This window comes from Notamacropus eugenii, chromosome 5 (genome assembly GCF_028372415.1).
Source record: "Notamacropus eugenii isolate mMacEug1 chromosome 5, mMacEug1.pri_v2, whole genome shotgun sequence".
Lineage (NCBI taxonomy): Eukaryota > Metazoa > Chordata > Mammalia > Diprotodontia > Macropodidae > Notamacropus > Notamacropus eugenii.
Genome location: NC_092876.1, coordinates 198,964,495 through 198,977,032, shown reverse-complemented (window position 1 = coordinate 198,977,032; position 12,538 = coordinate 198,964,495). Strand labels below are relative to the sequence as shown.

General features: G+C 44.1%; 1 protein-coding gene across 1 annotated transcript; it reads right to left on the bottom strand.

Annotated features, from left to right (window-relative positions):
* Positions 1–2,812: 2,812 nt before the first annotated feature.
* LOC140507788 (uncharacterized) lies at positions 2,813–11,869 on the bottom strand. Its single transcript, XM_072615704.1, has 4 exons — positions 11,783–11,869; positions 11,274–11,352; positions 4,788–10,978; positions 2,813–3,157 (listed from the first exon to the last, which is right to left on the bottom strand). Exons 1-3 carry the CDS (start codon positions 11,867–11,869, stop codon positions 10,266–10,268), a joined length of 879 nt encoding a protein of 292 aa, XP_072471805.1. The 3' UTR covers positions 2,813–3,157; positions 4,788–10,265.
* Positions 11,870–12,538: the final 669 nt, after the last annotated feature.

The following is a 12,538-nucleotide window of genomic DNA, read 5'->3' as shown; positions in this document are numbered from 1 at the left end:
CACAGCTCACAGTAACAGGGAGCAACAAGGCCAGGGTTTATCCCTTGGCTATCTCTGTTTTGTTGTTTCTTGGTTTTGCCTCCCACTTGGTCCAGGAAATCCTCCACTGCTCAGCCCAGGCAGTTTGTATTCCAACAGGTGTTGGCTTAGCTGACAGCTCCCTGCTGTTCCATCTCTGCCTTTATTTGATCCCACACCCACCCTGGGCCACATGCTTTCTTGAAGCACCAGGTTCCCTCAGAGGGACCACCATGAATTCCTGGAGGCACTGTCTAAAGGTGCAAGCTTCCTTTCCTGGGAGCCAAGCCTCTCTTGTAACTCTTTTCTCTCTGTCTGTTTCCAAGGGTATATACAAGGTGTTCATCAATCAATCATCCTACCTCAGTTTTCTCATCTGTAAAATGAAAAAGTGGAACTTGATTTCCAAGGTCCCTCCTACTTAAAAAGATTTTTTTTGAATGTAAAATCCTATAACTCTCATCATGGAATTAAAGAGACAAAAGGAGGACTCAGAGCCCGGGAAGGCCTCATCCTATCATAGAACTCACTTTGTCAAGGGAATTTTAACCTCATTAAGAAAAACTTGAGAATTCAAGTGGGTTTTACTAAATATCTCCTAGGTATATTCCCTATAGTTGTTAACCACACTACCTTAGAAATAAACTGTACATCTCTAGTGCAATTCCCCTTATTTTACAGGTGTGGGATCTGAAGCTTAAAGAAATTTAGTCCTTGCCTAAAGTCACATTTGATCTTACCCTTTTCATCATCACTCCTCAGACCCAGACAATATAGTGTTAGGGCAGTGGTCACAGTGGGCACCTGTGATCAGTTCTCTCTCTTCTATACTCACATAAGAACAGAGTCAAATGATATTTACAGCTATGTTAGTAAATGGAGTGACAAGGAAAATAAGCTGATATTTTGATCTGTTGACAAAGGATCTCAGAATCGTGATCATATTCACGTTGGAACAGACTTGAGAGGTCATCTACCTTCTGCAACTCTTACAAACATACTTCAAATATCTCACAGAATGCAAATAACTCTGAGTTAGAAAGAACCTCAGAGGCTATCCAACACCAAAAGAAATTCAGTCTACAACATTCCTGACTGTGCTCATCCCCTAGAAGACCTTCATAATAGGTAGCCCACTCATTTCCAGGCAACACATTACACTTTTGTGAAATTCTAATAATAGGAAGTTTTTCCTTATATCAAGCCAAAATCTGCTTCTGGAACGTCCATCATTAGCTTCTAGCTCCTTCTGCCCTCCAGGGCCACACAGAACAAGTTGAATCTCTTTTCCATGTGACAGTCTTTCAAACATTTAACACAGCTATATCATCTCTCCCCTAAGTCCTTCTTTCCCCAGGCTAACTCTCCCCAGTTACTGTGGTGATAGGGAGCTGACTCATAACAGATGCCAAAAATATGAATGACAGTTTTGCAGAGAGGGTCAAAGCACTTTACTGATTAGGCCAACATGTTTACTAGCTTACTCAGTGTTCACACACACACACACACACACACACACACACACACACACCCCCATAGCAGTGATGTATGGGAGGGTAGTCAGTGTTCCATGAATTCACTGGAAGTACAGTACCAGTGATGTGGATCAAACCACAAATGTGCATTCAAATTCTTCTCTAACCATGGTTCAATTAATTTCAATCCCAGGCTAAATTCTTTCAGGTCTGGGACCTCTGGACTTGGGATAATTTGTTAACTAATAGAGTTAGGTTTACAGGTGAGTGGTCCCTCCCTCCCTCCCCCTCACACCCTTCTACCTCTCAGGGAAATTTATGGGTGGTCCTGGATAAAATTGTGAAGGGCTTGTTATTGTGGGAAGGGATTTTTAGGATTCTTCTAGGTCCTTTTTTCTTTCTTTTTTTTTATAATTAATTTATTTGTTTTCAGTTTTCAACAATCACTTCCATAAGTTTTAAATTTTTCTCCTCCTCCCTCCCCATGAGGGCATGCAATCTTATTCTACATATACCTTCTTAATAAACACATTTTCACATTAGTCATAATGCATAGAAGAATTAAAAAGGATGGGAGAAACCATGAGAAAACCCGGACCAATATAAAACATAACACAGGAGAAAATACTCTGCTTCATTTTGCATTCCAACTCTATAGTTCTTTCTCTGGATGTGAATGGCATTTTGCATCAAAAGTCCTTTGGAAATGTTTTAGGATCTTGCATTGCTGTGGAGGGCTAAGTCTATCTCAGAAAAAGTCCTTGAACACTGTGGTTGTTACTATGTATAATGTTCTCCTGGGTCTGCTCATTTCACTCAGCATCAGTCTATGTAAGTCTTTCCAGGTTTTTCTGAAGTCTGACTATTCATCATTTCTAATAGCACAATAGTATTCCATTACATTCATATACCACAACTTGTTCAGCCATTCCCCAATTGATGGGCATCCCCTCAATTTCTAGTTCTTGGCCACCACAAACCTTTTTTTTTTTTAAATGGTTAGCATTTTTATATTAGGAAAGCAAAATATTGAAACAAATGACAAAATTGGGAAACATCCATCTCAAGCTATTTTATAAGAAAAGCCACATTTGTTGCATGAAAATTCTTTTTTTATGACAATGACATCATACAATTTATACGACCTTGGATTTTCCTCCTTGCCTTTACAGAAGATCAGAAGAGAAGCACTAGTGATTTTTTCACAGCCTTGAATTGACTTCAGCAGTGTCACCAACAACATGACTTTCCATGATTAAATCTAGCAACCCAAACTTCATCATATGCCTCAGTAAAATTTGGGAACAAAGGCATTGAGATTTCTTTTTTGTAGTTCTTAATCATTCAGACTCTGACAGACCTCCCAAGGGCAGAATTGGTTTACCCTTTTGCATGGGATACAACTCCAAATAGATTGGCCTTCAGGGCAGTGCTCAAATGGGCTTTCTTGTATGGTGTGTCATGCCACTTTTGATCTCTTCTTCAGCTGAAAATCTTTCTATGTATTGGTCAGGCATGTTGTAACTTCACCATTAGATTGTAACCTCCTTGAGGTTAGGGACTGTTGTTTGCCTCTTTTTGTGCCTGGCACATGGTAGGCACTTAATAAATGTTTAATGATTGGTTGATAGGAAGACCACAGCAACTATCCATGCTGCCAGGATCTAAAACAGAGGGGGAAAGAAAAAAAAGCTTTATGTTCCTTTTTAAGGCTTTTCTATCTACTTTTGGCACTCTTCCCCAGAGTACATTTAGGGCCCTCATTCATCAGTCCCTAGGCCAGCTACCCAACATACATTGCTATTTATGCCTGTCTTCCCCAAGTGTCCCATTCTCCACAGGAGAGATTTCAAACCCAGAGCAAAGCACTCCTGTGTAGGCCAAACTAGATTAAAATGGCATTGGGAAACATTTAACAAAATAAATGGAATACAATAGAACACAGAAAATGTTAATATATAGTTTTAAGTCAATCACCCACTTCTAGGGATCCGTATGTACTGTTTCTATTCAAGGCTGCTCTACAGCAAGGCTCCTTAACTTTAGGTCTGGGGATATGGTTTAAAAAAAAAATTGCAAACTGTATTTTAACATCATTGATTTCCTTTCTAATTTAATGTATTTATTTTATCTAAAAACATTTTTCTGAGAAGAGGGTCCATAGGGTCCACCAGATTGCCAAAGAAGTCCAGAAAACAGAAAGGTTAAGAACCTCTGCTCAAATCTAGAACTTTCCTGTCTCCCCATCAAAATGCACAGAATAACCAAGAATCAAAGGTGGAGGAAAACTCAGAAGCCATCTAGCCCAAATTGTACCTTAATAAAAATCCCATCAAGGAGCTAGGGTCTCACAGGTAATAAGCAGGACTTGATTTTGATCTATCTTTTCTAGAAGTTCTCTAGCAAGGAGGAAACCATACTCTCCCAAGAAGTTCATTCTGGTTTTTAATAGTTCTGATTTTCAGATTTTTCTTTCTATCTATCCAGAATCAGCCTCTCTACAACTTTCTCCTGTAGCCTCAAGTTCTGTCTTCTGAGGCCAATCAGAACCCATCCATTTCTTTTTTTCACCCTCTAGCCCTTCAAATCCATGTGTAGGGAGTACGTTCTGGTCCACTCTCCCAGAGCTAGGTCTGCTGTATCCCTCCCTCAGGGTCCTAGCAGTGCTCCAAGGGATTGGGAAGCATTCATCTTTAATGCCATCATCTCTAAGCTCCCACTGGTGATTTCCCTTTTTTCCACTGTTAGCCACCATTGCCTAGTGTCTAAAGGGATATTTACTTCAAATGCACAGCCATAACAAAAATACAAATTTCCCCCCCACCAACCTGTCAGCAGTACCCTTATATTATCTGAGTCTCTGGGGAGAGTGGGCTAAGTCTTAGAAGTTTCTATATGACATTGGTCCCACCAAAATCTTGTCCACATGAGGGACTGTTGCCAGATGAATCTTTGTCAAAGGTATTGCTAGGATAGTTCCTAAAGGTCACTCTTGACCTTTGGGACATCAAGATGTCTGGATGCTTGATCTCCTGACCTTTCAAAATTCAGCCTGCAGATCTCTTTAATCTAGAATGAAAAAACCAAGGGCTATTTTTCTGGGAGAGAAAAAGGCCTTGGAGAGAAGAAGGCCTAAGGCTTCTCCTTCACAACATTGTCTCTTACAGATTCTGTCAGCAAAGGAGTGAAACCAAGAGAGAGCAGCCAAAGAGACTGCTATGGGAGAGAAAATGGTCAAGGATCTGATTACTACGGCTTTTTCTGGCTATGCAGCCAATCAAAAAGGCTTCTCACCATGCACTTAGCAGAGTAGAGTCAATTGCAGAATATTGATGCATGCTCAGGTCTTTTCAAGGTGCTCTACAAGGCATCAACAGGAATATCCCAGAAGAAGACACTTTAGCCATTTCCATGTGGGGAGATTCTCTCAGTGGTGTTCTCTGCAGGGCTGATTTCCCTTATATTTGAACATGGCTTTCTTGCTAAGTTCCTCACTTCTCCAGGCTAAACATTCCCCCTTTCTAGTCCTATGTCCCATTCCCAGCTAATCTGATAAACTAATCCATGCTAAAATGCCTAGTGGGTCCTCATGACTTAATAGATTACTCCTTCCTCAGTAAAACTTTTGAAATTTAACAGAGGAAAATAATCTCACAACTCTAATCATAGGGATTTCATACTGCTTTAAAAGCTGATGTGAGGGGAGATTTTTCTGGCAGACTAGCTTTTTAGTATTCCTTAAATCACACCACACCTTCTAGGTCATAGTAGAAAGACCACTGGATTGTGTGGGAATTGGGTTCTAGTACTAGTTCCGCCATTAATTATGTGACTTCTTTGAATCTCAGTTCAATGGTAAGGAGTTTGATTAGATAGAGATCCTTAAAGATTCCACAAAGCTCTAGGAGTTTTGAGTGTGAAAAGCATGAAAATACCTCTACAAATAGTGGGTTTCTTTCTTACTGGGAGGATTAAAGTAGATCTTGGTTTGGGAAGAGTCTCAGGGGCATTTCTAGGTTAATCTCATTTTGTAGAAGAGGAAACTGAGGCTCTGGGAGATTCAAGGTTCTGCTTCCAGGTAGTGAATGTCAGAGGCAAAATTTGAACCTGAGTTCAATTTTTTTTTTTTTTTACTCTACTGAACTGGTATTTTCAAGGAAAGACTGGGTGACCTTTATTCTGAGGAGTCTTGTTCAGGGAGAGGTTGGTCTAGTCCGAAATCTTTTTGAACTCTGAGATCCTGGGACTCTAGAATGGAAAGAGCATTGAACTTGGAATCAGAAAAACTGGATTTCTCCCCTTTAAGTATATGTCCCCAGGCCTTCTTGAGCTTCAGTTTTCCCATCTGTAAAATGAGGAGTGTTAGGTTAGATGATCCCTAAGTGCCTTCTAGCTTTTCACAGTCTATGATGCTGTGAACTAGATGGTGAATAGTGAAATTTCTAGGAAACTATATGTTCTTTTTACTCACCTTCCTATTAGAAGTAGCTGGGGGCACTGAGGGCTAGAGCACTATGTCTAGAGTTAGGAAGGTTCCCCCCAAGTTCCAATTCGGGTCTCAAACACTTAACTAGCTGAGTGACTCCAAGCAAGTCACTGTCTCAGTTTCTTCAACAGTAAAAGGGAGATGATAATAGCACTTCCCTCCCAGAGCTGTTATGAGGATCAAATGAGACAATTTTTGTAAAACGCAAGTAGCACATAGTAGGTACTGTATAAATACTTAGTCCCTTCCCTTCAGGCTTCTAACATGATTTGATTTGGAAAATTGTTAAAGAAAAGTCATTTGTCTAGCATCTCCAGCTCCTTTGGCCTGTTTTGTTGCTTCCTACTGCTAAAGATTGATACCTTTAGAAGCCTATTGCTCTTTGTCAGTTGTTTGAGGGTTGATATTCCTAGAAGTGCTAATTTAGTGCAGCAGAGACCAGGCAGGTGGTGGGGAGAAGCTATTTGCCAATCACCTCTTTAGCAACCCAGGGACACTTTTTGATTGTTATCATTCAACACACTGGGGAGGTTCAAGGGCAAAACAGGGGACCATGGGGTCAAAACCCACTGTTATTAATATGGTAGGAAAACCTGTACCTTTTTCTGCCCCTCTCCTCTGAACCTAAACAGGAATTTTAGGAATATATAGATTGAGAGCTGGAAGGAAGAGACCTCCAAAGTCATCTCATTCTACCTCTCCTTTTATCGATAAAGGAACAGAGGCCCAAAGGAAGTGAAATTACTTGCCCAGGGTCTCATAGATAGTAAGTAGGACAGTTGAAGTTTCAACCACTGACCTCTGATTCCAAAGTTATTGTACCTTTCACTGGAGTTAAATGAGATTTAACAACCATGTCTTACATGCATAACATGTGTAAGGTACTGGTGATACAAAGATAAAACTAGAAAGCTCATTCCTTTTAGGTGTTTACATTTTATTGGAAGGATACACATAACTGCACAGATAAATATAGGATAATTTGGAGAGGCAGAAAGCACTAAAAACTGAAGAAATCTAGAAAGGTTTCTGTTAGGGGGTGGCAACTGGACTGCTCTCTCCAGGAAAAAGAAAGGATTACAGGTATCTCCTTTATGACTGTGAGGTTCCTTCCAGCTCTGAGATCCTGCTGATGGATCTGTCAACACTAAGACTGATCCAGAGGGCTATGTACAAATTAATATGAAAGAACAATTTAAGGCAATCCTGGACGCTGTAGGGGAAACACTCTTTGGGCTCTAAGATTTGGCATGAGGCTCCTATTTGCCTGTCATACTTGTCTACTCTGTAATAACCTTCTTTTAAGGAGCTCAGAAAGGGGACAGACCCAATTAATGTTACACCCTTGCTCTAACAATGATTGATATAATGATTATAATCATCATAATAGCAATTATTATATGTTAATTTAGAACTTTTAGGAAGCTCAAAACACACTTTATAGATTTTATTTCATTTATCACCTAGCCTAATTGTTTGATCAGTGAGGGGCATAATGGTCAACGTGGAGCTGTGTCAACTGAAGGGCTGTCTCATGCCTGGACCCTTGCTTCCTTGCATTATTGCTACTTGTGCAGCCTGAGCCTGATAATTGCTAACCGGTGAGTGTGGCTCCAGTCAGCTTGGGCAGGTCTGTTTCTGCCTGGCTGGCCTCAAGCTCTTGAGCCCCAGGGTGCCTATGTTAGAGTTACCTTTGTTGTCAATGCAAACCAAAGCCAGAATCACAGATAGTGAATGATGCAGGGGAGGGAGAAGCCAATGAATGGCCTGAACACAGGCCACAGAGTTGGGAAAGCATTGTGAAGTTACAAAGGCATTCCAGGGGAAAAGTGAGCTGGGGGGCCTCAGGAACAAGTAAATGGACACTGGAATTTCTACAGGGCAGTCTCCAAATTGTTCAGTTCAGTACACTATCATTTTCCAATTTTATGATGGATGTTTATGAGAAAATAAGATTCATCTAACAGAAATTATATAATTTTTCTGCAACACATCTATTTAATAAATAAAAGGGTATACATAGTTCTACCAGGTGGAAGGATCTTCTAAATATATACTTCTCAAGTTTTTTGGAAGGTGAGAAGGAATGGTTTGGACTCTACCTATAGTATCACTGGTATAGGGAATTCTTAGTTAGAAAACTCCCTTATCCACTGCTCTATAATTTACATTCCTAGAGAGTTGTTGGAAACCCTGAGGGATCTGGCCTAGGGTCAGTTATATAGCCAATGAGTGTCAAAGTCAGGATTTGAACCCAGGCTTTCCTGACTGCCAAATTGGCAAGTTGCCTTTCAAGTTTAGTGACAACCAAAATATGTCTCATTTTACAAATAGGGAGGCAGCTTAGTAATTTGGAGAAAGCTTTGTATTGGGAATCAAGAGACCCAGGTTTCAACACTGACTCTTCTGTTTATTAGTTATGTGACTTTAGGCAAACCACTTCTCTCTCTGGTCCTTAGTTTTCTCACTGGTAAATTGAGAGGGGTGGACTAGATGGGTCTTTCCCAATTCTACAACTTATGATCTTCAGTGAATATATTGCATTTACCACTCTTTTCCACTAATCATAAATAATGTTTATTGGGATGTTAGAGCCACCCTCAGGGCACAGCGGGGTAACCGTACAGCAATACTGCAGTACCAGCTGACAACAGGAAGTGAATTATTTCATTATAATCGCAGGGACAACCTAGTGGGCCATTTTGGGATTTAGGTAGGCAGGGGCAGAAAAACAAAGGCCCTGGGCTCTGTTTGCTCTGATTTTCTGCTACGTAAACATTTTCTCTTTTGAAAATGTCATCAAGTCTTTCAGAATTTCACAGAGCTCATAGAGTCGAGGTTTAAAATATTTATGTTATATGTTTTAAATATATACAAGACATACTTAAATACATATAAAATATACCCATATACACATACATATATGCACATCTATATAATGTGACATTTAGGTGCATATACTACTACTACTGTGATTGTTAGAGTTTAATTTAAAATAATCTAATAGGCACCGTGCAGGTGTGCAGATATTCTGAAATTCGGAAGAAAGGGGACAAAATATCAGCCTAGATGGGTTCCAGGCAGCTCCCACCTAATTTTTGACCACTAGGACACTCCTCCACTTCAGAACCTGGCCCACAATAAAGATAAGTAAGCTGTGGGAATTTAAGATTGTTTCCTCTGAATGTATGTTGAATTTGTCATTGCTGAAAGAATCTGGGGGTGGAGGCTACCCTAGGCTTTTGATGACCTACTAAGTAAGGAGAGTCTTTGAAGCCCTTATATATCTCATTGCTTTACCAAAAAAAAAAAATCAAAACATATCCCAACAGCTCAACTCATTCTTGCAGAACTCAGTTTTTGTTTCCCCAGTGTAGCCACAGTGCAGGTTGTCAGCAAATGCTTGTTGAACTGAGGTGAATTAAATAAAGGGGATGCATCCACACATGCACGAGCATTTATCAGGAGCCTCCAGGGTGCCAGGCACCGGGCGAGGCACTAAAAAGACAGATTGAAGCAATCCCTCACCAGAGGCTTAGCTGCTAGTACAGAAGCAGGGCAAGACAGTGCCCTTAACTTTACCCTTACGACACTAGTCAGGATCCAGAACCACCCGTGTTACCTTACACAGGATCTGGTGGATGTTAATGGATGTTTGAGGCTAGCCCTGTACTTCCTATCAGTCAGGCAACAAGACTTCAGCGCCCCCGGTGTGCCAGGCACCGGGCATGCGAACGTATGCCCCCCAGGCTCTCAAGTCCCAGGGCAGGAGAGGCTAAGCGCCCAGGCTGGCAGGACGGGCTTCCTGATTCTCCGAGCACTCCTTCTTCACACTCCACACATGCTGTCCATTCGCTGCCTGGCCCCTCACCCAAGGTACGGCTGGGGACTTTTACAGTAAGGGTGAGTCACTGAATGACAGCAGGTTCACGGGGGAGCCCCGCAGGAGCCCGGCCCACACCCCGAATCACTTTCCCCGGCGGGCCAGCGCAGGAGGTCTGGGTCTGGGCTGGGACGTCCTGGCCGGGCACGCAGCCTCCAAGCCGCGGGCGGTCCCGGGCTGGCCCGGTGGGGCTCACACCTAGCTCGAAGCCCTCCCCCGCAAACCACACTGCTACGTGTGCCCCAGGGGCCGACCCAACCGGATCAAGGCAAACCGGGCCAGAGCCGGGTCTCGCTTCCGGCTGCCCCCCGGGGCCCAGCGGGGCCGGCTCCAGCCTAGCCCACTCCTTTGGGGCCCGGGGGGTGGGGGGCGGGGAGGCCTGGCTGGGGCGCAGCTGCTGTCGTTACCCAACAGGGCGGCCTCTTTCAAAACAGGGCATGTTGAGAAACTGAATTTCCTCCAAAGGAATAACAGGGCCGTTCCTTCCTGCAACTGCTTTCTGGGAAGGAGGGAAGCACGTGCCCGGGGACACCCAGGCGTCCCCGGAGCGCGCAGTCCCGGGAGGCTGCCCTGGCAGTGCCGGGCCCCAGCTCCTGCACCGCAGAGGGCGGGCCTCCCTCCCCCTCCTCACGGCCCCTCCCCACTCCGCAGGCCCGGCTCCATTCAGGGCGGAAACTGAGGGAGGCGAGGGACAGCAGGCACGGCGAGGGCCCCTGCGCTCCCGCCCCCTCCCCAGGCCTGCCCCGCCCTCTGCCCCTCCCCCTCCTCCCTCCGCTCTGCTCCGCAGCCTCCATTTGGGAGGTGGGAGCGGATTTCTGAAGCTGGGGAAGTGACACCTGCTGGTCGAGCCTGGCCCTGCACGTCGACGCGAACCCCGCCCCCCAGGCTCCAGAACTGTGACGTCACGGGGAGTCAGGTAAGGCTCTTCCCGCACAGAGCTCGCGAGGTGGGGGGGGAGGACGGGGGAGGGGAGTTTATCCGGGTAACCTTGTGCTTGGTAAAATCGACCCTGTGCGGCCTGGTTCTGCCCTCTGGACGCTTTTCCTGTGGTTAGGAACGTCAGACAGCTGGCGATCCAGATCTCCTCTAGCCTTGAAGTCCTCGTGGACCTCGCGTCTGTACAGGGTGTCCCAAAAGTCGTAGTGCAAAGCCGGAAGCGCACCAGGACTTTTGGGACACCGTGTGTGTGTACCGATACCCACGCACGTACAGAGGAGGAAACTGAGGCAGACAGGGTTCAGTGGCTTGCCCAAGGTCGGATCTGAACTCAGAAAGACGCGTGCCCCTGACTCCAGGCCCAGCGCTCTGCCCCCTGCACCCCCGGGTGTCCCTGTACCCCTACACACAGGCGCAGACATCTGCGCAGCCCTTCTGTGTGTGCCCGCCGTCAACGTTCCGTGCACGCACGTACCCGCATCCCTGTGCCGCGCGTGCGTGCCTGCATCTGGACCTGAATGGGTATGTTCGTATACACATGCCGGCACCTGCACCTGAGTATTCACATATCCAGGTATACTATACACCTGCAGATACCACCTGCACTTACAGCATGTACGTGTACACATGCCTGTACTGACACATGCATATGTATACCTACATGTGTACACATACAATACACACATGCTCACATACCCGCATCCCTGTGCCGCGCGTGCGTGCCTGCATCTGGACCTGAATGGGTATGTTCGTATACACATGCCGGCACCTGCACCTGAGTATTCACATATCCAGGTATACTATACACCTGCAGATACCACCTGCACTTACAGCATGTACGTGTACACATGCCTGTACTGACACATGCATATGTATACCTACATGTGTACACATACAATACACACATGCTCACATACCCGCATCCCTGTGCCGCGCGTGCGTGCCTGCATCTGGACCTGAATGGGTATGTTCGTATACACATACCGGCACCTGCACCTGAGTATTCACATATCCAGGTATACTATACACCTGCGGATACCACCTGCACTTACAGCATGTACGCGTACACATGCCTGTACTGACACATGCATATGTATACCTACATGTGTACACATACAATACACACATGCTCACACACACGCATCTACACTTACACATTTACCTGTACCTGCACACATACACATACCTATCTATACCTACCCGTAGCACATATGGATACGCAAACACACACTTGCACACTTAAGGTTGTGCTGGTAAATATTGAACAACTAGCTTTTTAAAAATAGTATGCAAGGCATACTTTCAAAGTTTAATCTGCATTATTTAACATTTTCTCCATCACTTTCTCTAGATGAGCAGAAGAATCAACCAAGCCCTGATTAGAAGAGTTGGCCCATTTCCAGGTATAAATGCTTATTTTGAAAATTTAACAATGGGTTTCAGAGCTGGTTCTAGCACGCACTTGTGTATGTGTGTATGTATGTATTCGTATATGTGTGTACAGAAACAAATACACACACACACACACACACACACATATATATATAATTTTGTTTAGATCTGTGATTTCATTCTCTTATGTAAAGACCTCTAATGAAGAACACCATTATTAACATATGGTCTTAGATAATAATTACAATAGCTAGCATTTGTGTGGTTGCCTGGCCCAATGAGGGGTTAAATGATTTGCCTGTGGTCTTTCAATAAGCATTTAATGGGGGCCTGCTTTGTAGCACACCA